Source organism: Thamnophis sirtalis, unplaced genomic scaffold (genome assembly GCF_051295495.1).
Source record: "Thamnophis sirtalis isolate CommonGarterSnake01/CBP01778 unplaced genomic scaffold, rThaSir2_p1.2 scaffold_8, whole genome shotgun sequence".
Classification (NCBI taxonomy): Eukaryota; Metazoa; Chordata; class Lepidosauria; order Squamata; family Natricidae; genus Thamnophis; species Thamnophis sirtalis.
In genome coordinates this window covers 18,094,530-18,119,797 of record NW_028261388.1, presented here as the reverse complement: position 1 = coordinate 18,119,797, position 25,268 = coordinate 18,094,530, and the positions used below count along the sequence as shown (strand labels likewise).

Genomic DNA, 25,268 nt, shown 5'->3' with positions numbered 1-25,268 from the left:
CTGCATTCTAACCACTGGACTACCATGGAATAGCTAAGTCTTGCAGTAAGAACCAACAGATTTAGTTGCAGTCATTCTTTCTTCATTTTTGTTGTTCATCTGCCAAGCCACCCCCTCCTATATTAATCACAAAATTGCAACAAAAATTGTCATTATTTAGTAGCTAAATGACAGGTTACTAATTTGTAAACAGAAATTTTTTTGGGGGTGGGGGAGAATATGGGAGTTGATTTAAAAGTGACATGTGACATACATATAAAATAGAAGATGGTGTAATCACCAAGGTGTCAACATTCCAAGAAACACTCCAATGAAAGAAGACTCACCTCACACAGGTGCAGGGCATGTTGCCCTTGACTTTCTGAGAAAGGAATTTCATTATGACTACATATCACCCATGCTCCACACAATCCACCCCATCCAATTTTCCACAGCATCAATTATGGCAGGCCTGAAGTTCCAAGCCCAAAGATGGCTTCCAGACCTGACACAAGGTAGGCTAAAGCACACACAAAAAATTGTCAAGCAAAGGAAAATAACAAAAAAGGCATTGTTGACTATAAGAAGGGTAATCCTGGTGCTTGGCAGAAATAGCAACAGGTGAGCAAGCATGGTTCCGGTTTTGCTTTTGTCTTTTCTGCAAAAGGGAACTGAGTTGAAATGGAATAAGCATAACAAGTGATAATAGTAGGGTGTAAAGTAGCTGTAGCTGGGACTATGAATAGAATTTCTTCTGCATACCTGTTCATTTTGAAGAACTTTGTCAACTTAATGTTCCCAGTTATTTTTGCTGCTGAATGAAGGTGAATATTCAGTACGTGTCCCAGGTTGAAGTTGAAGGATCCTATCTGGATTGGTTTGGTCTTCCAACCTTTCAGACCTGTGCTGAATCCCATCTTCAGGGAACTTCTCTCTAGCTAGTCTGTGTGTGGTATTTGTAGTATCTATTGTACGTGGCTTTTCAGATGTCCAGCATTCCAAAATGTCTAAGCATTTCTGAATTCAGCTTTGTGGAACAGAATCAAAGGCTTTCTGATAATCAATCTGTCAACTTGCGAAGCATTCCTGACCTGCTCTCGAGTTGCCATAGATTAGGGAATGGGGAATTGAGTCTCGCAGCTGCATTGAGGAATTTGCATTTCAGTCAAAACAAGGCTCATGCCAGCAAAATTGCTTCATTGGGGAATGTGACTGATGACACACCTTGGGGGGATGGGGAAACAGAATCAGAGCCAAGGTGCAAATTAAGTGAGGTCAGAGTTATCTTCACTTGCTCCATGCCAACATGAAGCTCCTAATAAATAACTGGATTTCTTTTGAAGCTTGGCTTGAGGTTTATCATTTAATTAAGGCATCTGTTGGAACCCTGACACAATCCAGGCCATTATTATTTTATTAAATTTATTGACTGCCCATCTTACCACATATGCAAGTGAGATCCTGGATCCAGGACTGCTCAGCATATTTATAAATAGCACAGGTGAGACCTTACACAATAGGATTATCTAACAGCAAACCTCTCTGAGGATTGAATCAAGGTTCAAGTAAGATCTTGACAAACTGCAGCAAAAACCCACAAGAGGAATTTGAACAGGGAAACCTGATATACAATTTTGTAGGAAAAACTAAGTTTTTATTAGGAAAATTTATAGGACTGCCCATCTCACTCAAAATACCCCCAGGCAGCTTACAGAATTAAAATCCCCAAAGACAATAAGTCTGTACCTATCCTTCCCCATATCAAGTAATCCACTAGATGGGCTACATATCACTCAGCTGTTACCCAAGGTCTCTGGTAAACCATCTACCCAGGGTCTTTTGAAAGAGTATCAAGGTGAGGGCTAATCTTATCTTCATGGGGATAATGTTCCAGAGGGAGGGAACCACTATGGAGGAGTATAGTATAAGATGAAGGAAACTATGTCAGGCAAAAATAATCTGAGGTTTTGCTGAAGCTGAAAGTGAGCCCACAGAACTATACAATGATTGCATAACAATTGAAAGGTCTTGGACAGGACCAAGACCAGAAGTCATAACCACTCTGGAGCAGAGGTGGGTTCCTACTGGTTCAGACCGGTTCGTCTGAGTGGGTAGTAACTCGGCCTGTCACGTGCCCGGAACCAGTTCTATTATTGTCACCGCCATCTTGATTTTCGTTTCTGCACATGCGCAGAACAATCTTCATTGCAAAAATGTAATTTTTTCCCTTTTCTAATGTACGCATGCATAGACCGTTTTAGGTACAAATGTGCATGCACACGGAGCAAATCTTTTTGTGCGCTGAACCGGCAGTAATGCTGGCAGCAACCCACCAGTGATGTGCAGTCAGGTGAGGCAAGTTAGGCACAGCCTTACCTCTCATCATGAAAAGAAAAAAAAACATAAAAGGAAAAAATAAATTAAATGCTTGTATTTATCTACTGATCTATACCATAAAGTTATTTTCCATTTAGCTTCACCAGTTTTACATTATTTGTTATTAAAATTGCAGAATTTTCACATTTACCATTCAGCTAGGCAGGCGAGAGCTTGCAGTGAGGCTGCAGTGAGTTCAACCTCTTAGCAATAGCAGTTAGACTTATATACCGCTTCATAGGGTTTTCAGCCCTCTCTAACTGGTTTACAGAGTCAGCATATTGCCCCCACAGTCTGGGTCCTCATTTCACCCACCTTGGAAGGATGGAAGGCTGAGTCAACCTTGAGCCGGTGAGACTAGAACCGCTGAACTACAAATAACAGTCAGCTGGAGTGGCCTTCAGTACTGCACCCTAACCACTGCGCCACCTCGGCTTAGGCTGAAGTGAGGTTGAGCTAGCTGCTACCTCACCATGGATGACTCTGCTTAACTGTTTAAAAAAGCCTCTACAAAGCACCCTCTACCATGAGGCAGGAGAACTGTGTGCCTCACCTAGTCTGACTTTTTAGGCATTTTATAACCGCTCAGTATGAGCAGAGTTAAGTAGGGGCTTAAAAGCCAAAAAAAGTCAGACTAAGTGAGGCACAAAGTTCTCCTGCCTCATAGTAGAGGGCGCTCGTTCTTCCTGTGACTCAGTGGCAGCAGAATAAGTGACAGCCACAGAGCCCGACTCATGCAGTCAAGATGTAATGACGTCAGTGCCTCACCAGCCATAAACCTCACTGCACCTCACTGCAACCCACCCCTGCTTTGGAGTGGTCTGGCCACTCCAAGAATATTACATTCAGTTCTGGGTCCTTTGGAAGAACATTGATGAACTGAATGTACAGAAAAAAGCAATTCATATGTTAAGTGACTTCAGAGAAAGAGATATGAGGAAGTGTTGGAAAGGACTAAGCATATGAGGAAGTATGTTCCGCCTACAAAACAGAAAATTATGGGGCAATAGTTGCCCTCAAGTATCTGAAAGGCTGAAATGCAGAAAAGGGGGAAGGTTTGTGGGGTTCGTTCTTCAAGAGGATACAAGGAACAATGAGTTTAAATTATGAAGATTTTCCTAATGGGAAGGAAACAGGAATGGGCCACTTTGCTTGAAAGTTTGTAGACTTTTTCAATGAAGGGTTTTAAACAGATATTGAATATCCAGGGAAATGAATGAGATGCCCTGGGAGAACCTTCTCAGTTTTTAGATAGTCAGGCTACTGTTGAATAAGGCTTAGGTTCCAAGGTCCATTTGTGACCACTGGGAGAGAACTATCTCTTGAGTTGTTCTGAAACTATTAAAATACTCTTCAGCCCCTTTGCTGCTTTCAGGAAAGGTCTGTATTTCCATTCAATCAAGACTCTTCACTGGGAGTTAATCCATTTATTAGTATAAAGGCTCTTAATCAGGGGTGGGCTTCAAAAATTTTAGCAAGAGGTTTTCTGCTGGGTTGCTGGGTGGGCGTGGCCATGATGGGCATGGACTAGTTGGCCTTCTGTACCACAGTACGTTTAGGGTTAGGGTTAGGCTTTCCTTGAGCCTCTGGGAGGGCAAAAACAGCCTCCCCAGACTCCAGAGGCTCTCTGGAAGCAGGAAATGGGCCCATTTCTAGTCTTCCCGAACTTCCAGTTGGCCCGTTTTTTGCCTTCCCCAAGGCTCTGCATGTGCCCTGCTCTTACCTGCAGCCAAAACAGATCATGTGGGGACTCCTGGGATGGGAGGGCTGGGCAGGGCCAGCCAGTTGATGCAATCCAAACACAATGATTCTTGGAACAAGATGTTAGGACATGTTCTCTTCAGGTCATAAGTTACACTGTATAGGGCAGATTGACTACAACTGATTAGAAAAAGTTTCCATGACATTATTATTTTGCCGTGATATAGTTCAGCAATTTGTTCTGACAGTTAATTTTCAGAAATCAATTCAGCAATTAGTTTCAGCAATCAGTTTAAAAACCATATTTTGAGCACTTAGCTTCAGCATTTCTTCTAGATCCACCTAAATCATGGGTCAGCAACCCTAAGTTCTAGAGCCGCATGTGGCTTGTTCATCCATCTTCCGTGGTTCCGTGTCACCAATTGGCTCCACCATTGATAGGGCTTTCGGTTAGGACAGGTAGAGGAAAAAGGATGCTGCCCTAGGAGGAGACTATGATGGTGGAACCGGACTTCCGATCGGCTCCAGAATTGAACAGGGGGCTTCCGTTTAGGACCTGTGTGGCTCCTTGAGTGTTTAGAGTTGCCGACCCCTGAACTAAATAATCCATTTCAAAACTTAAAGACAGTAAATATAGAGTCAGTAGAATTTCTTGGTTAACTCTTCTGCAGAAAAAGACCCACATAGACATATTGATATGCAAATTGTTGAATGGAATGGTGACAAGACTATATGGGATAAATATCAAGAAAGTATTAGGTAAAAATGGGTACAATTTGAAGAACTTAAAGAGTTTGTAGTTTTGAAAATGTGAAAGTTTTCCAGGGCATTTTACACACTTAAAAAAAATCTTTTTTAGCAAAAAAAACCAACCCCATTTCACACAGTCACTGGTGTTGGGTCTACTGCATGCCTGCAACTGTTCTTGGAATGACCATGCAATGATGGGATCAGCATGAACACAGGATTAATAATGTTGGCTTCCCTCAATACCACATAGATAATATTGTGTGTTTTACTCAATGTAGTAAAAAGAAAGCGATCTATTCTTTCTAATGGCTGGAAAGCTACATAGTGGTAACCCATAATATGGTTTGTTTGAGTTAGTAATATGTAAACCTCTGTTGTGCTGCACAAACTATAGCTTATTGCAGAAGTATGTAATTTATGCTCCCCTCCGCATCATTCACAAGTCTCTTCTGACTGTAAATATTAAAAATTAGCATCTTGACTTCCTGTCATTTCCAGGTGGAAATATATAAAATCTCTTTGTGTGATCACATTATGCACAATTTAATGAGTGAAATTAATAGTCTGAATTCTAACAATATACCAAACGATAAACATCTAAAATAGACAACACTTCTTAAAAATATCTCTAGGTTCTCTTTAGCTAATAATGGCTTTTCATCATCATCGTCGTCGTCGTCGTCGTCATCATCATCATCATCATCATCATCATCATCATCATCATCACCGTCATGACTACGATGCTCAATATGGGGCTTGTCAACTCCCATCCTGGTGTTAAGTGTGGCCCATGGGTACTGAAAGTCTTGTTTTTATAGTTTTTATAGTTCAGCATCTTTAATAAACATAATAGAATTAAGCATCAGCTAAGAATTCAGTGGAGTAGAGCAAAATGCTAATAAACTAGAACATATTTTCAGAGAACAGTGACAAGCAGTTTTTTGTTTCATGTCCCTGCCCCTATTTCCATCCCACCTACAAACAGTTGTTCCATTTAAAATCTTTCCAATTCTCGCAGTAGGAAAATTAACTGCAGGAAGACAGTAAGTAAAGCTACAGAGAGCAGTCAACGGAGACCAGGGAGATTAAGTCAGCATTAGATACATCTAGTTGTTTGGAAGAGTAGAAATATGGGTGGTTTAGTGGAATATGGATACCTTTTTCCTGCTCTAAATATTAGTGTGAACATAAAAGTGAGACATGCCTTTCGCATTTGAGAAGGAGGGACAGATTGAGAAGTTAAAGCAAAGAATAAGACAAGGCTAGCGAATCTATGGAGTGTGAAAAATAGAAAAGCTAAAGAGTAAGAAAGGAAAAAAAACCATTAAGGTGTACCTTAATGCGTGTGAGTCTTTTGATGTGTGGGCCAATTTGGAACGTTGAAAATGTTTAATGGGCACACTTGCTAAGTGGCTGGGTTGACAATCTCCCCTACGTACAAAGTGATGGCCTTGTGGGCAAGATGACCCAATACATGCATCAGAAAGCAAAGTGACCTTCTAGAATTTCTAGGCTTTTTCATAGAATCCAAAAGCAGGATTTCCTCAATGAAAGGGGCTGGGCAAATTACTTACTTATTTATTTTTACTCCTTGGGATGGTGATGAAAAGCCACAAAACAAAAGAATTGAAAAGCATGATTTCATGAGGGTGGTATTGTGGATAGTTTATGATTGATTTCTGGTTTCTGAATGCTACAATTTCTGAAGAGTTTTCTGTTTCAAGAAGCAGAATGGTTTCCATGGATCTCTCAGCCTGCTCCGCCCTTCTCTTGACTATCTCCTGCTGCCTGTGGAATACTGAAGCCCGAAATTATTCTTCTGTGCTCAGGGTGTCAAATGGGGGTTCCTATGGTGAATGGGGACCAATTTCATTTTGCACTTCTGGCTATGCTACTGGATTCACCCTGAAGGTAAACATTTACTTTTCTGATGCTCCTTCACGTCTAAATATTCTGAAATTGCTTATCTTTCAAGTAAGGCAATCAAGAAGTAATTGTGTTGATGCTTTGCACTTTTGATTCTACAACTAAAAAATTGAATTGAGTTTGGATATTGAGTTTGAATATTGTGTGGCAGATCTAATCTTGATCCAATTCATTTTCCAATATTTATGAGTAAGAGAATTGAAATCTGAAGGACAGCGAGTGGAGAAAGGGTGATCTAGAACTTTACCAAGGTAAATATTTTCTTAGGTGGACAAAGACAAATGGACACTTGACAATACAGGTCTGAATGGCATCCGCTTGTACTGTGACGATAGTGTAGTAATTGAGTCTAGAGTTGGACCATGAGTAACTGATTTTCTTACCATATTTCATTTCCTTGTCATGAAGATTGGGAGAGGAGATGACCTTTCTGAAAAAGCTGCTGATGCTGAGACGTGGATGAGAGATTTTTGTATTCCTGAGTTGTGCAGTGGTGTAACTAATAGTTTGTGAGCCATAGTAAGTGTATCTCAGGGACGTGCAGTCACTAGAGGCAAGGGAGGCAGGACCTCACCAGTCTCCTCAGGGAAAGGAAAGGATTTTAAATAATTTTCTTAAAATAATTAAAGCCAGGGTAGTTGCTACCAGATTTCAAGTCACAGTGGCTTGGTGTCTGCTCTCAGTATTAACTAGGAGGAGGCCAGAGAACTAGGGGCCTCTTTTGCATAAGGAATTTTTCACCTTTTAAGAGTTAAGCAAGGGTTAACAAGCGAAGAATTTCTTATGCAAATGAGGCACGTATTCTCTCGCCTCCTGTTGAGGGCATTTTTAGAGGCTTTTTAGAGTTCTCTGGGAGCGACTAGCTCAGTCTGACTTCAGAGCTCTGGCTTTTCAAGAGGGGAGGGCAGGGCAGGGCAGGGCAGGGAGAAGCAGAGTTGAAATCGTCTCTGAAACAGCTGGAAAAGGTGCGTGTGGGGAGGGGGGAGGAATTCAAAAAGTTTGATCGGAAGGCAGCAGGGGAAGGATGGGGTATGGCAGAGGAGCTGCTTTCAAGCCTTTGGAAAATATATTCAATGCAACTTCTGTGTTTGTGTTTGAGAGTGAGTGAATGAGAGAGGGATCGAAGTTCTCTGTGTGCGTGTGTCTGTTTGAGAGAGGGGGAAGGGGGAGAGAAGGAGGAAGGAGGGGGAGGGAGAAGAAAAAGAATGGGAAAACTTATTTTGCAAGGGGGAAAAATGCTGTCACTTTAAATTGGAACTGAGCATGCCTGGCTGTGGAATTCTGGGAGTTGAAGTCCACAAGTCTAAAATGTGCCTCACCAGGGCTAAAGCTGGCCGCACGTCACTGGTGTATCTCATTTGGTCCCTTTGGCTCTTCTTCCCTAGCATGCATTTATTCCAACAAGACCCCTTGTGGATTTTAGTTTCCCGCATACTTCTTCCATTTTGTAGTTCATGAATCTATTTGCCTTCCTTGTAACTAGAAGATCTCCAAGGTTCCTTCCAACTCTGATATTCTGTATTAAATGTCCAGAGGTAAAACTTAAAATCAAATAAAGCCCCTGCATTTTTTGCTTTTGTATCTTCCTTGAATACATTATGAATGCTTGAGCTACTAATAACAAGCAACTATAAGTTGGTTAAGAGCCTTTATACTACTTATAAATGGATTAACTCCCACTGAAATGTAGCAGAAAATGAGACAAGACCAGCTCTTTGTCAAAGGAAAGGTTTATTTGCGCAAAGGTTCAGGAGCAAAACCTGAACCCCGAATGGCAGTTGTTTACAGTCTTTTATACTCTTAGACAACTTATTGATCATCCCAAAGTACCTGGCCTTCCTCTGTCATGTAGACCCCTTCCCTGTGTCATGTAGACCTCTACACAATCTCCCAAAACAGAGACATGACATTCATTACTCATTTACCTCCCCACAGGGGGTATTGGTACAAATATCCTGTTTCATTTGTTTTAGTTAGGTGAAGCAAACAGAACAACTAATCTTAAGGGTAATCATTCCTTTTTCCCATTCCACATGGTACAAACTTTACTCGAATATCTTAAATAGCTGCGCAATTTTCCTTTTATATGGGGAGTGCATGTGGTACGTATGTATTTGATTGAATGATCCCACACTTTTAACTTTTAACTTGTGTAATCCCCTTTTATATTATACTGTTGTATCTTTTAAAATTTTTGTGGGGGTGTGAGTGAGTGAGTGTTTGAGTGTGCAAGCGAGATTGGGATGGGAACCGGGTTCCCCCACACTGAGTGCTTTGCAGAAGTGATGGGGGGATCTGGGCCTGTTCCAATCTCAGGATGACTGATTCGAAGGGCCTGTCAGGAAATGCGGGGCCTGTGGGGGTGGGTGGAGGGACTATGGACATGGGAGTGGGCCGGAGCATTACGGTCTTAACAGGGAGGGGCAGATATGGCGGGGACTTTAGGGCTGGCCTTTACCGGGGAAGGAGGGCTCGCTACGTTACAGAGATCCCTCCTTCTGGCCCTATGAGTCCCACTCCAAGGCCAGATGGCGCAAGTAATCAGGACCCTGATCTCAGGCTGCTGTCGCTAAATGCCAGGTCTGTAGTTCACAAGGCTCCCCTCGTCCGGGACTTAATCTTAGACGAGAGGGCAGACCTGGCATGTATTACTGAAACCTGGCTGGGCCCGGAGGGAGGAGTCCCCCTCGTAGAGATGTGCCCAGATGGTTTTCAGGTGCTACATCAGCTGCGACCCCAGTAAAGGGGTGGGGGAGTGGCTATTGTTATCCGAGAGTCTCTAGTACCTCGTAGGATCCCTGCTCCGGAGCTTGTCAGGTGTGAGTCCTTGCTGGTGAAGTTGGACCTCAAGGGTCAAGTGGGCCTGCTGTTAACGTACCTGCCTCCCAACAGTGTTGCAGCAGCCCTCCTCTCGCTCCTCGAGTCAGTAGCTGAGCTGGCAATTGAGTTTCCCAGGCTTATGGTTCTGGAGGATTTCAATTTGCCTTCGCTCGGTGAACACTCTGATGGAGCACAGGAGTTCATGGCTTCCATGACAGCCATGGGCTTGACCCAAGTAATTCGGGGCCCGACTCACTCGGCGGGTCACATGCTCGACCTCGTATTCCTCTCGGAGCAGTGGAGTTGTGATCTTGGTTTGAGGGGTAGTGAGACCTTACCCCTGTCATGGTCAGACCACTACCTACTAAGGCTTGACTTTCGGAGACCAAACCCCCACTGTAGGGAGGAGGAACCGATTAGGTGGTTCCACCCCAGGCGACTTATGGACCCTTCGGGCTTTCAGACGGAGCTTGGGGTTGTTCCTGATACCCTCGCCCGCAGTCCAGCGGAGACTCTGGTTGCTGCTTGGAATTCAGCAGCGGCAGGGGCTCTTAACCGGATTGTGCCTTTATGGCCGATCCAAGGCAGTGGATCCAGGAGGGCCCCTTGGTTTACTGAGGAACTCCGGGAAATGAAGCGCCAAAAGAGACGCCTAGAGCAACGATGGAGATCCAGTAAGTCCGAGTCAGATCGAGTGCTTTTAACATCCAGCATCAGTGCCTATCTTCGGGCAATCAGGACGACTAAAAGAAGACACATTGCCTCTCTGATTGCTTCCGCTGAGTCACGCCCAGCCGCCCTGTTCAGGATAACCCGTTCCCTCCTAAACAGGAGGGATATGAGTGATCCTTTGCAGGGCAGAGCTGAGGATTACGTCCAATTCCTTGCGGATAAAGTAGCTCGGCTTCGGATGGACCTGGACTCCAATTGCACAGAACCAGCCGAGGCACCAGGGGAGAATCTGGAAGGACATCACTGGATTGATTTCCAAGCTGTTACCCCTGAGGACATGGACAAGGCCATGGGAGCTGTAAGTGCCTCCACGTGCCCCTCCTGGCTGGTTGCAAACAGCAGGGAGGTGACACGGGGCTGGATCCAGGTGGTTATTACTGCCTCCCTTCGGGAGGGGTTCTCCCCCCCCGCTTTAAAGGCGGCGGTGGTGAGACCCCTTCTGAAGAAGCCATCTTTGGATCCAGCTGTCTTAAACAACTATCGTCCAGTCTCCAACCTCCCCTTTGTGGGGAAGGTTGTTGAGAAAGTGGTAGCCTTTCAACTCCGGCGGTCCTTGGAGGAAACCAATTATCTAGATCCCTTCCAGTCAGGATTTAGACCTGGCTACAGCACGGAAACCGCTTTGGTCACATTGATCGATGATCTCTGGAGAGCCAGGGACGGAGGTCATGCCTCCGTCCTAGTGCTCCTTGACCTCTCAGCGGCTTTCAATACCATCGACCATGGTATCCTTCTGCAACGACTGCGGGAGGTGGGGGTGGGAGGCACTCTCCTACGGTGGTTCTCCTCTTACCTCTCGGACAGGTCGCAGTCGGTGTTAGTCAGAGGGCACAGATTGACCCCTAGGCCCCTGAATTATGGGGTGCCGCAGGGTTCAGTTCTGTCCCCCCTCCTGTTTAATATCTACATGAAGCCGCTGGGTGAGATCATTTGACGGCACGGGATAAAATACCATCAGTATGCGGACGATACGCAGCTGTATCTGTCCGCCCCGTGCCAACTCAATGAAGCGGTTGACATGATGTGCCAGTGCCTCGAGGCTGTTAGAGACTGGATGGGGGTTAACAAGCTTGTACTCAATCCAGATAAGACCGAGTGGCTGCTGTGCTTCCCTCCCACTAATTGGCCAAGTGTTCCATCTCTCAGGCTGGGGGGTCAAACAGTACGCCCCTCAGACAGGGTTCGCAATTTGGGAGTCCTCTTGGACCCACAGCTGACTCTTGAACACCACTTGTCGGCTGTGACCAGGGGGGCATTTGCCCAGGTTCGCCTGATGCACCAGTTGCGTCCCTATCTGAACCGGGAGGCCCTCATAACAGTCACTCATGTCCTTGTGACCTCTAGACTGGACTACTACTACATGGGGCTGCCCTTGAAGAGTATTCGGAGACCTCAGCTTGTCCAGAATGCAGCCGCGCGAGCTATTGTGGGTGTATTTCGGTTCACCCACGTAACACGTATCCTCCGCGAGCTGCACTGGCTGCCTATTGGTCTCCAGATATGCTTCAAGGCGCTAGTCGTTACTTATAAAGCCCTTCATGGTATTGGACCTGGGTACTTGAGATACCACCTGCTGCCAATTACCTCCACTAGACCGATTAGATCCCACAGATTAGACCTCCTCCAAATTCCATCCACCGGCCAGTGTCGACTGGCAACTACCCGGAGGAGAGCCTTCTCTGTGGCTGCTCCGACCCGCTGGAACGAACTCCCCATGGAGATTCGTACCCTCACCACCCTCCAGGCCTTCCGCAAAGCCCTCAAAACCTGGTTGTTCCGACAGGCCTGGGGCTAAAGAGTTGTTGCCCCCTTCTCGAATGGTATGACTGTTGTGAGTTTTTAAATTATATATTGTTATGTTGTTGCTTTTAAATCTTTTGTCTGTATTCCCCTTCCCGGTTCGAGTTGTGAGCCGCCCTGAGTCCCCTTCGGGGGAAAAGGGTGGCATATAAATTTAATAAATTGAATTGAATTGAATGGTAAAGAAAATTTTAATACCCAAAGAATCTGTCTAGTTGTCAAATTCTCTTTTAGATAAGGTGACCAGATTTTCAGATTGGAAAAGAGGGACGCCCTTGACCGGGGGGAGGGGGGCCTTGATTAAAAAAAAAAAAATTTGTCAAAAGATCACCCCAGGACACTGAAACCAGCATAAATACGAATCTGTTGCCAAACAAAATTTTGATCACGTGACCATGAGGATGCTGCAACGGTCGCTAAGTGTGAAAAATAGTCGCAACGGTCGCTAAGTGTGAAAAATGATCATCAGTCACTTTTTTCAATGTCATTGTATCTTCCTGATTATTAAAAGTGCAAATTCACTCAATGTCAATCATGACTCCTGAGTCCATTTCAAAGTATTGTGCATAGAAATTTTAAAAATGGCTTGTTTCAATTTATTTTGGATAGAATCTTTTTTAAAATAGTTTAAGAACAATTGAAAAAAAGAATCAATACAGAATAACACTATTTTTAAAAATCATATGCACAATAAATAAAATATTATTTTAAAATACATTTAAAAAATAAAAGAAAAAACCCAGCTCACTTACCAGCAGGCAGGCAGAGTCAGCAGATCTTCCTTCCTTCCTTCCTTCCCTTCCTTCCTACAGGGCGGGGCATAACCTTTTCCTAGGGGGTCACAGCAACACTTGTAATAACAACACAAATAATTCATACACCATTCGAAAGCCCATCAAAAACTGAGTTTATTGACACGATTTAATAGTCAGTATGACCACCATTAGCCCTTTGAACAGCATTCAAACGAGGTGGATAAGAACACAACAAATCTTCAAACAGTTCCGTTCGATTTTCCAGATTTTTCAACACAGTTTCCAAATTCATTCTCAAAGTTTCAACCGAAACAAATTTAACATTTAATAGCTCATTCAATTCAGTTTTTTATGGGCTTTAAAATGAGGTGTCGCGGAAGTTGTAAACTGCTGTCGATCTTGCTGTGACCCCCTAGGAAAAGGTTATGCCCCGCCCTCTGGAAAATCTGGAAAATCGAACGGAACTGTTTGAAGATTTGTTGTGTTCTTATCCACCTCGTTTGAATGCTGTTCGAAGGGCTAATGGTGGTCATACTGACTATTAAATCGTGTCAATAAACTCAGTTTTTGATGGGCTTTCGAATGGTGTATGAATTATTTGTGTTGTTATTACAAGTGTTGCTGTGACCCCCTAGGAAAAGGTTATGCCCCGCCCTGTATACTTCTTCTTTCATTCATTATATTTTCTTTTCCATTTCAATATTAAGTGTAATTCTTTGTTCCTCCTTCCTTCTTTCAATCCTTCCAATACTTTTTCCTTCATTCTCTTTTCCTTCAATATTAAGTGCAATTCCTTCCTTCCTTCCTTCCTTCCTTCCTTCCTTCCTTCCTTCCTTCCTTCCTAAGTTATTTCCATTTTCTTCCTTATATAATATTTTCTGTTTCAACATAAACTGCCTTCCTTCCTTCCCTCCCTCCCATCCCTTTCTTTATGTTTTCTGCCACAACCTCTCTTCCTTCCGCTGCGAATCCCATTGATTCACAAACGGACTCCACGTTTGTGGAGGAGGAGAGGTCGGGACAGCAGCGGGGAGCCCCAGAAGCCAGAGGACATTCTCTGCTGGCGTCTGCCGCTGCCACGACCTCTCTTCCTTCCACGGCGAATCCCATTGATTCACGAACGGACTCCACGGAAGGAGGAGAGGTCGGGACAGCAGCGGGGAGCCCCAGAAGCGAGGGGACGTTCTCTGCTGGCGTCTGCCGCTGCCACGACCTCTCTTCCTTCCGCGGCGAATCCCATTGATTCACGAACGGACTCCACGGAAGGAAGAGAGGTCGGGACAGCAGCGGGGAACCCCAGAAGCGAGGGGACGTTCTCTGCTGGCGTCTGCCGCTGCCATGACCTCACCTCCTTCCGCGGCGAATCCCATTGATTCACGAACGGACTCCACGGAAGGAAGAGAGGTCGGGACAGCAGCGAAAGCCCAAGAAGGAAGCCCCAGAAGCGAGGGGACATTCTCTGCTGGCGTCTGCCGCTGCCACGACCTCTCTTCCTTCCGCGGAGAATCCCATTGATTCACGAACGGACTCCACGGAAGGAAGAGAGGTTTGGACAGCAGCGGAAGCCCCAGAAGGAAGCCCCAGAAGCGAGGGGACGTTCTCTGCTGGTGTCTGCCGCTGCCACGACCTCTCTTCCTTCCGCGGCGAATCCCATTGATTCACGAATGGACTCCACGGAAGGAAGAGAGGTCGGGACAGCAGCGGAAGCCCCAGAAGGAAGCCCCAGAAGCGAGGGGACGTTCTCTGCTGGCGTCTGCCGCTGCCACGACCTCTCTTCCTTCTGCGGCGAATCCCATTGATTCACGAACGGACTCCACGGAAGGAGAAGAGGTCTGGGCAGCACGCACAGAGCGGGAAAGGCAGCACCAAAGCCTGGCTACAAGCGAGGGAGCGCGCGGCGAGCAGCGACGCCAGGCTGCTTCCTCCTCCTCCTCCTCCGCCGCCTTCACTACCCAGCAGACAAAAGCGAGGGCGGCCGGCGGGGGCTACTTTGGCCGCGGCTGTCAGTCCCGGTGAAGGCCGCACGTTGCTTAGCCGCTGGACCCGTCCTAGCCCTTCTGGAGAGTGCGGCGCATTTGCGGGAAGGTCGGAAGGAAGCACAGGCTGTGCTGCGCTGGAACGGGCGGCAAAGGAGAGCGAGGGAGCAGCCGCCCGAGAACTTCCACGTGGTTCCAGAGCTTTTGCCGCTGGCACGGGTGGCAAAGTTCTGGATGGAACCACAGGGGCTGGCTGTGAACTCCACAAAGCCAAAGGGGGAGAAGGGGGCTGTCTCCTCCCCCCAGCGCCTCCCGATTCCCACGGTACCAAATTAGACAATACAAAACATGATTTACTCACCACCAGTGAGTAAGCGCAGCTGCCCAAAACAAAGACGAAATAAAATGGAGACTCGCGCATGCGTCCTCAGCTAAGGAGTCCAGCCAATCAGTGAGCTGGTTGGCCAGCTCACTGATTGGCTGAAGTCCAGCCAATCAAATCAGTGAGCGGCAGGCTGGGCTGGCTTAAATTTGTAGGTGGTAGCATAGAACAGAACGATGAGCCAGCCCAGCAGCTGATGGGCGGGAGCTGCGAGCACCAAAAAAAGCGTGCCTTTTTAAAAAGCGGGCGGGACGTGGGAAAATGCATCAAAAAGCGGGGGTGTCCCGCCAAAAGCGGGATGTCTGGTCACCTTACTTTTAGAAGAGTCTTGGTTGAATGGAAATACAGGCCATTCCGGAAAGCAGCAAAGGTTCTTGTCAGATTTTGTTGCAGAAATCACATCCAGAAAGCAGACATAGACAACTGATTTAGCAGGATTCATTAACTTCTTTATATACATAATAATGGCTAAGTAAATGTACAATGACAAGAAGCAGGTTTTTCCAACATGGTAGAAAGTAGAGAACAGTTTGGATGAGTTTCAGTTTCAATTCAGCAGAGAGACTAGATTAGTGTAGCTTCTCAGCACAGACTCAGATGTGAGCAATGCCCAGACTCCCTACTGCCTCCTGCAAATACTGTTTCAGTTTCCAAAACAGCTCTCATTGACTGACCTAGTTACTATGCCTATTCATTGGCTGACTTTGTTACCACGCCTCCATTTCAGTTCATCAATATTCTGACAGTGCTGAAGAGTGTTTTCATAGGTTAGGAACAACTCAAGAGGTATTTCTCTCCTAGCATTGAAAAATGGACCTTGGAACCTAAGCCTTATTCAAGAGAATATCTGTTTAAAACCCCTCAGTTTCAATTTCTCAAGCAATGTGGCCCATTATATGACCGTGTACAATTGGATAGCCGCATTCCTGTTAAACAGGCAACAAGTAGTCAATATAGGGAGTTCCCTATCAAACCTTGTACCAGTCAACTGTGGTGTCCCCCAAGGCAGCGTTTTAGGACCCGAACTCTTTCTGCTTTGCATAAATGACCTTGCGATTGTATTATAAGCAGCTGCGTCCTCTTCACTGATGATGTAAAACTATTAAACACCACTGACAATGCTGATGTCCTACAAACTGACCTTGATAATGTGTCAGAATGGTCACACAATTGACAACTCCAAATCTCAACTAACAAATACTCTGTCTTACCATTGGCATCAAAAATCAGAACACCAAATACAAGCTGGCCGAATACGACTTTGTAGATGACGCTCACTCTGTCAAGGACCTAGGAGTACTCATCTCAAACAATCTAAGTCCCAGAGCTCACTGTAACTCCATTGCCAAAAAGACATTAAGAGTTGTTAACCTAAAAGCTTCTTCTCCGGTAACATTGTACTGCAAACTAGGGCATACAAAACCTTTGCCAGGCCAATTCTCGAATACAGCTCATCTGCTTGGAATCCACATTGTATATCGGACATTAATACAATTGAACATGTCTAGAGGTATTTTAGGAGAAGACTACTCCACTCCTCTGCTCACAAAAGAATCCCTTATGCCACCAGGCTCAAAATTTTGGGCTTGGACAACCTGGAACTATGATGCCTATGGTCTGACCTAAGCATACTACACAAAATTGTCTGCTACAACGTCCTAGCTGTCAATGACTACTTCAGCTTCAACCTCAATAATACATGGGCAAACAATAGATTCAAACTCAAGGTTGACTGCTCCAAACTTGATTGCAGAAAATACGATTTCACCAACAGAGTGGTCAATGCCTGAAATGCTCTACCTGACTCCGTTGTTACATTCTCAAATCCCCATAGCGTCAACCTTAAACTGTCTACCATGGACCTCACGCCATTCCTAAGAGGTCCGTAAAGGGGGCATGCAAAAGCGCACCAGCGTGCCTACCGTCCCTGTCCTACTGTCCCCATTTATACCTGTTCCTCTTGTACATGTCTGACAAATAAATAAAATAAAATAAATTCCTACCCCAAGATTTTAGCCATTGTGCCTGAATCTCTTGGATTGGTGACAAGGATTTAATTTAGAAACTAAAAGATGCTTATCTATCTTTGTCTTTTTTTGGCAGGTGGGGAAAGAGGACCAAAAATAAATTCTGCCGTAAAGGCTTCCTGGTTTCTTTTTCTCTGAGAGTGGAACCACATCAAGGAATGTTTGATGATACAGCAGTTAACAACATCCAGTTCAAGTGCAGTGGTAGAAAGCGCCTGAGAGGCCGTGGCAATAAATTGGGTAAATAGCAATAGCAATAGCAGTAGACTTATATACCGCTTCATAGGCCTTTCAGGCCTCTCTAAGCGGTTTACAGAGAGTCAGCATATTGCCCCCAACAATCTGGGTCCTCATTTTACCCACCTCGGAAGGATGGAAGGCTGAGTCAACCCTGAGCCGGTGAGATTTGAACCGCTGACCTGCTGATCTAGCAGTAGCCTGCAGTGGTGCATTTAACCACTGCGCCACCTTGGCTCTAAATTTGGCCCATGGAGCACAAGATGCCCCTCAAATGGCATATGTGGGATGAGAACAAGGGTGGAGGATGCACAGGGAATCACAGATGATGACACAGCACTCAATGATGTGATTTTTTACTGCTGTAATGATTGATACATGTTTTCTCACCTATAAATATATTTTCAAAGATTGTTAAAAGACTGGCAACTGATTGGCAGTCTTCCCTCTCATCATTTTGATCCAAGTCACAGCACCAAACTATAATATTACACCCTGCTTGCTTGCATGCAAATAAAATTATGTTGCATCTTCTGTATTTGGTGGGAGTATGAGTAGAATTTTTTCTGCATGATACCTATTCCTTTTCAAGAACTTTGTCAACTTGATGTTCCCAGCTATTTTTGCTGCTGAATATACATGTCCCAGGATGAAGTTGAAAGATCCAATCTGAGTTGGTCACTAGGACCAGAGGTTTTGTCTTCCAAGCTTTCAGACTTGTGCTGAATCCCATCTTCAGGGAACTTCTCTCTAGCAGAGTGTATGTAAGTCTCTGTGTGGTATTTATAGTATCTATTGTAAGTGGCCTTTTAGATGTTCAGCATTCCAAAGTGTCTAAGCATTTCTGAATCCAGCTGTGTGGAACAGGATCAAAGGCTTTCTTATAATCAATCTGTCAACCTGTGAAGCATTCCTGACCTGCTCTAGAGTTGCCATAGGTTTAGGTTTAGGTTTAGGTTTATTGACATTTGTATGCCGCCCACTCCCTAGAGACTCTGGGCGGCTTACATACAAGACAAGGGACATATATAAAAATTAAATTAAAAATACAATTTTTAAAATTACACATCATGCATACTGCTTAGAGTGGGGCTGGATACTAATCAACAGCCCCAGGTCTACTGGAACAGCCAGATCTTAGTAGCTTTATGGAAGGCCGGAAGAGGAGTAAGGGTCCGGATCTCTACAGGGAGATCGTTCCATAGGGCCGGGGCGGCAACAGAGAAGGTCCTCCCCCGGGGAGCCGCCAACCGATATTGACCGGCTGATGGCACCTGGAGGAGGCCCAATCTGTGTGATTTTATCGGTCTTTGGCAGGTAAATGGCAGGAGGCGGTCTCTCAGGTAGCCAGGTCCTAAACCATGCAGGGCTAGAAAAGTAACGACTAGCACCTTGAAGCGTGTCTGGAGACCAATGGGGAGCCAGTGCAGCTCGTGGAGGATAGGTGTAACGTGGGTGTATCTAGGTACACCCATTATCGCTTGCGCGGCTGCATTCTGGACCAACTGCAGTCTTTGAACACTCTTCAGGAGCAGCCCCATGTAGAGCGCGTTACAGTAATCCAGTCTTGAGGTGACGAGGGCATGAGTCACCATCTGAAGGGCCTCCCGGTCCAGATAGGGTCGCAACTGGTGCACCAGGTGAACCTGGGCAAAGGCCCTCCTGGCCACAGCTGACAGATGATATTCTAATGTCAGCTGCGGATCCAGGAGGACCCCCAAATTGCAGACCCTCTCTGAGCGGCATATAATTTCACCCCCCAGGCCAAGAGATGGAATGTCTGGACCATCCTTGGGAGGGAGCATCAATAGCCACTCAGTCTTGTCGGGATTGAGTGCAAGCTTGTTCGCTCCCATCCAGACTCTGACAGCCTCCAGGCACTGGCACGTCACTTCTACTGCTTCGCTGAGTTGGCACGGGGCGGACAGATACAGTTGAGTATCGTCCGCGTATTGGTGATATTTAATCCCATGCCGGCGTATGATCTCACCCAGCAGCTTCATGTAGATGTTAAATAGGAGGGGGGACAGGACCGAGCCCTGTGGCACCCCATAATTGAGGGGCCTGGGGGTCGATCTCTGCCCTCCAACCAACAATGACTGCGACCTGTCCGAGAGGTAGGAGGAGAACCACCGTAGGACGGTGCCTCCCACTCCCACCTCTCGCAACCGTCACAGAAGGATACCATAGTCGATGGTATCGAAGGCCGCTGAGAGGTCAAGAAGCACTAGGATAGAGGAATGACCTCTATCCCTGGCTCGCCAGAGATCATCGATCAGCGCGACCAAAGCAGTTTCTATGCCATAACCAGGCCTGAAACCCGACTGAAAGGGATCCATTTAATCTGTTTCATCCAAGGTCCGTCGGAGTTGAAAGGCCACCACCTTCTCAACAATCTTCCCTACGAAAGGGAGGTTGAAGACTGGACGATAGTTGTTCAAAATGGCTGGGTCCAGGAAAGGTTTCTTCAGGAGGGGTCTCACCACCGCATCCTTTAGGGGGTGCGGGAAGGATCCCTCCTGAAGAGAGGTGTTAACAATCCTCTGGAGCCAGCTACGTGTCAACTCCCTGCTGGCTGAGACCAGCGAGGAGGGGCACGGGTCCAGTATACAGGTGGAGGCACTCACCGCTCCCCTGGCCTTGTCCACTTCTTCAGGAGCGACAAGTTGAAACTCAATCCATAAAATCCAATCAAGACCTTCCCCCGGTGCCTTGGCTGGTACCGTCCAAGTGGAGTCCAGGTCCGACCGAATCTGAGCAATTTTATTCTACAGAAACTGAACAAATTCCTCAGCTCTGCCCTGTAAAGGGTCGTCCGCATCCCTCCCTTTCACGAGGGAGTGGACTATTCTAAACAGGGCGGCTGGGCACGATTCTGCAGATGCAATAAGAGCGGAAAAATGCACACATTTTGCCGCCCATATCGCCACTAGATAAGTCCTAATAAAGGCTCTTAATTGTGTTCGGTCAGATTCAGAATTACTGGCCCTCCAGCGTTGCTCTAGGCATCTCTTTTGGCACTTCATCTCCCAGAGTTCCTTGGTGAACCAAGAGCCCTCCTGGATCCACTGCTGCGGAGAGGCCGTAAAGGCGCAATCCAGTTTAGAGCCTCTGCCGCCGCTATATTCCAAGCAGCGACCAAGGACTCTGCCGGACTGTGGACGAGAGAGTCAGGTATCTCACCAAGCGCTGTCTGAAATCCCATAGGGTCCATCAGGTGCCTGGGGCGGAACCACCTAGTCGGTTCTCCCTCCCTACAGTGCGGGATTGGTTTCCGAAAGTCAAGCCTCAGTAGGAAGTGATCAGACCAAGGGCAAGGTCTTAATGCCCTTCAAATCTAGATCACGTCTCCACTGCTCTGAGAGAAATATGAGATGAAGCGTGTGACCTGCTGTATGAGTCGGACCCCGAATTACCTGGGTCAAGTCCATGGCTGTCATGGAAGCCATGAACTCCTGTGCCCCATCAGAGCGTTCGCTGAGTGAAGGCAGATTGAAATCCCCCAGCACTATAAGCCTGGGGAACTCAATCGCCAGCTCGGCTACTGACTTGAGGAGCACAGGGAGGGCTGTTGTAACGCTGTTGGGAGGTAGGTACGTTAGCAACAAGCCCACTTGACCCCCATGTTCAACTTCACCAATAGGGACTCACACCCAACAAGCTCCGCAGCAGGGATCCTACGAGGAACTAATGATCTTCGGATGATGGCTGCCACTCCCCCACCCCTTTCTCTGGTGTCGTGGCTGATGGAGCACCTGAAACCCTTCTGGGCACATTTCAGTGAGGGGGACTCCTCCCTCCTGGCCCAGCCAGGTTTCAGTAATACATGCCAGGTCTGCCCCCTCGTCTAATATTAGGTCCCGGATGAGGGGAGCTTTGTGAACCACAGACCTGGCATTTAGCAACAGCAGCCTGAGACCAGGGCCCTGACAACTCTCGCCATCTCGTCCTGGAGTGGAGCTAACAGGGCCAGAAGGAGGGATCGCTGTGACGTAGCAAACCCTCCTTCCCCGGTAATGGCTAGCCCTGAAGCTGCTATCGTACCTGCCCCTCCCAGTCATGACCATAATGCTCTGGCCCACCCCCGTGCCCGCAGACCTCCCTCTATCTTGCAAGGCCCCCGTTCTTCTCGCAGGCCATTCAAACCAGACACTCCGGGTTGAGAGGTAGAGCCGGGCCCCCATCCACTTCTGCTTCTGCACTCAGTGGAGGGGGCTCCGGGCCGCACTCTCAATCCCCTCATGTGCACCAGACAGGCATTCACCACATACATACCCCACTATGGATTAAAAGTACAACAATATAATAAAAAATAGGGATTACACTAATTTAAAAGAAGGTGGGATCATTCACTCACAGACATACACATACATACCACGTACGAAAGAGAAGGGTTGCACAGGTATTAAAAAAGATGTTGGTATTGTGCAAGTGAGTCCGTACATAAGTTCGTAAGTTCATGGGTCGGAAACACAACAGTCAAGTCGAAGCCAATGAGATACAAAGGGAGTAGGGTGTCTTCTTTCCCCAATAGCATGGTAGAAGGAAAGTAAGAGTCCAGGTGGCTAAGATAGGGTTCCTGAGATAGTGGAGGGCGGTGATGGTCATGGCCCGGGAACAAAGTTGCAAAGCTGGGAGTCCAAGGGTCCAAGTCCATAAGCATGAACAGGGGGAGCCAGCTAGCATAGATGGTAAAGAGAGAAGGCCCTCCCCAGACACAGAAAAGGACAGGGAGGGGAGGTCACACCGCAGAGAAAAGTCCGGTCAAATTGGGGGGGGCGCCCAAAGGGGCAGCAGCAATAACAAGCGAAGACAGCTGCCCACCTCTGTCCAGAGCCACACAAACCACTAACCCCCTTCCTTAAAGGCAAAGGACCAGCTGGTCTAACTCCGCAGGTTCCAAAAACTCTCCCAAACGCAATAGGATGAGATAGAGGCCGTTGCAGATTGAAAAGCACTGCAGGGGGGGGGAAGGCTTGAGAGGGCCGTAGCAGTGGCCGCAAGCCAGCCGCTCAATCTCCTTCAGTGCCATCCGGGCCAACCACCCCCTTGCTAGGCCAATGTTGTCAATACAGTCCAGAGGTTCTCTCACGTTCCCCAAAACCGCAGGTTCTCTCAGGCCTCCCAAGTCCCCAAGGTCTCCAAAATAAAGGCAGAAAACGCCGCCACTAAGAAAGGTCGCCAGGAGCAGCACCGTCAGCGCGACGCCGCCATCTTCGCCACCAGGTCGAAAGAGGTCTCCAAGGCGGCCATAGGTTAGGGGATGGAGAGTCGAGTCTCGCAGCTGCCTTGTGGAACTTGTAGTTCAGACAAAACAAAGCATATTCCAGCTGGCAACATCAAAGTAATCTCCATGCACACCCACAGTGGCCAGAAGGAGGGACTTCTACAACCTGCAAAATTGCTTTGTTGGGGAATATGACTGGTGATGGCACACCTTGGGGGGAGGGGGAAACAGGATCAGAGCCAAGGTGCAAATTAAGTGAGGTCAGAGTTGTCTTCACTTGGTCTGTGTCAACATGAAGTTCCTAATAAATAACTGGATTTCTTTTGAAGCTTGGCTTGAGGCTTATGATTTAATTATGGCATCAGTCAGAACTTTGAGGTGAAATTCAATTTTTTCCCTACCAGCTCTGTGGTCATGACTTGGTGATCATGGCTTGGTCATCATGTGACTGGGTGGTTGGGCATGGCCACGTCAATGTTACTTTTTTGCCCTTGTTGTTGTTACCCAATGGACAATGTTCCTCCAGGCCTTCCTGTCTTACCCCGGAGTCCATTTAATCTCATGCCAACTGCTTCAGTGACTCCATCCAGCCATCTCATTCTCTGTCATCCCTTGCAACAAACAGGAACCTCACACAATGGCAGAGTCTCAAAAACCAAGCATTACACTTTACACACAAAATCACACAAAGCTGCACTACTTGTCTCACACAATGTGAAAGCAGCTGGACTTCATGTAAAGCCCTGCAGTCAGGATTTGGGGGGTTTCCAAACTGCGCAGAATCTTAGCTAGAGGTTCTCCCGAACCCCTACAAACCCCCAGCAGCCCACCCCTGCTCTTAATCAACTTTTAGTTGCTTGTTATTAGCAGCTCAAGCATCCATAAGGTATACAAGGAAGATATAAAAGTAAACCAATACAGGGGTTTTATTTGATTTTAGGTTTTACCTCTGGATATTGAATATAGAATAACAGAGTTGGAAGGGACTTTGGAGGTCTTTTAGTCCAACCCCTTGCTTAGTCAGAAAACCCTACACCATTTGAGACAAATGGTTATCCAACCTCTTCTTAAAAACTTGCAGTGTTGGAACATTCATAATTTCTGGAGGCAAGTTGCTCCATTGATTAATTGTTCTAATTCTCAGGAAAATTTTCATTAGTTCTAAGTAGCTTCTCTCCTTGATTAGGTCCCACCCATTACTTCTTGTCCTTCCTTCAGGTGCTTTGGAGAATAGCTTGATGCCCTCTTCTTTGTGGCAGCCCCTGAGATATTGGAAGACTAGTATCATGTCACGCCAAGTCCTTCTTTTCATCAGACTAGACATACCCAGTTCCAGCAAACTTTCCTTATATGTTTTAGCCTCCAGACCCTTAATCATCTTTGTTGCCTATTCCAATGTCTCCTTTAGTAGTTGAAGAAACTCCACGATGAAGTATCTGAAGTGTTTGCGGTTTTTTTAGTAGACCTTTATTACACTTTTAGTAGATTAAATGTAGGCAGATATTTAGATTTGTGTGTGTGTGTGATTTCAGTAGAGGTAATATCAGATCTGGCAATGCCTGTCATTACTAAGGCAATTGATGTCTTTATGACTGGCACAAAGACACAACATTGATGTAGCAATTACTTAAATATTTTCTGTGCTGTTGCAGTTGTGAAAAGTGAGGATTCTGATTTGGCAGCTCAGTTAACATGGGGTATATTTACACCCTATATAACACTGTTGTTGCTATTCCTAATTAATTAATCCTGCTTTGAGAGGGCTGGAAAGAACTGTGAAGTAGTATAGAAGTCTGTGGTATTGCTATTGCTATTAACTATTCTTGTTGACTCAACTAGTTTCCAAACAAATACTAAAAAAATATGAAGCTATAAAAGCAGAATGCTTTTGTTTTTCTACATCATAAAGAAAATGCTTTTCAATTCTTCCCTCTCCCATCCCTTGTTAACAAAATAACAGCACACACTCCTGGTCCTGTCTACTTTGAACCTTTCTCACATGCCATCAAAATGTACTCTTCTTACTGTGCTGTTTTCTGTCGAAGTCGATGCAATCCAAACACAATGATTCTTGGAACAAGACATTAGGAAGTGTTCTCTTAAGTTACACTGTATATGGCAGAATGACTAGAACTGATTAGAAAAAGTTTCTGTCACATTATTATTTCTCTGTGATCCAGTTCAGCAATTTGTTCTCACAATTAATTTCAACAATTAGTCTCAGCAATCAGTTTAAAAAGCACATTTTGAGCAGTTAGCTTCAGCATTTGTTTTAGATCCACCTAAATCATGGGTCAGCAACCTGCAGCTCTGGAGAATAAATAATCTGCCTTTACCCTTTACCTGAGTAAATCCAGCTTTTTGGCTCTATGAAAATGCCCGAAAATCCTGGAAGGCCAGTTTGCCATCTGACACATGGGTTGTATTGGTATTAGTCTTGCCCACAAGGCCATTACTTTGTACATAGAGGAGATTATCAAGCCAGCCACTTTGCTTTAGTTTAGTGGAATTTAGTAGAAGATGGATAACTTGTTCCTGCTCTAAGTATTAGTGTGAACATAAAAGCGAGAGATGCCTTTT

At 46.0% G+C, this 25,268-nt stretch overlaps 1 protein-coding gene across 1 annotated transcript; it reads left to right on the top strand.

Moving 5' to 3' along the window:
• The first annotated feature begins 6,537 nt into the window (after positions 1–6,537).
• Positions 6,538–17,836, top strand: LOC106552915 (vitelline membrane outer layer protein 1). The gene is made up of 4 exons (XM_087722037.1): positions 6,538–6,717; positions 7,000–7,094; positions 17,301–17,455; positions 17,682–17,836. The coding sequence occupies exons 1-4, from the start codon at positions 6,538–6,540 to the stop codon at positions 17,834–17,836; spliced, it is 585 nt and encodes a 194-aa protein (XP_087578163.1).
• Positions 17,837–25,268: the final 7,432 nt, after the last annotated feature.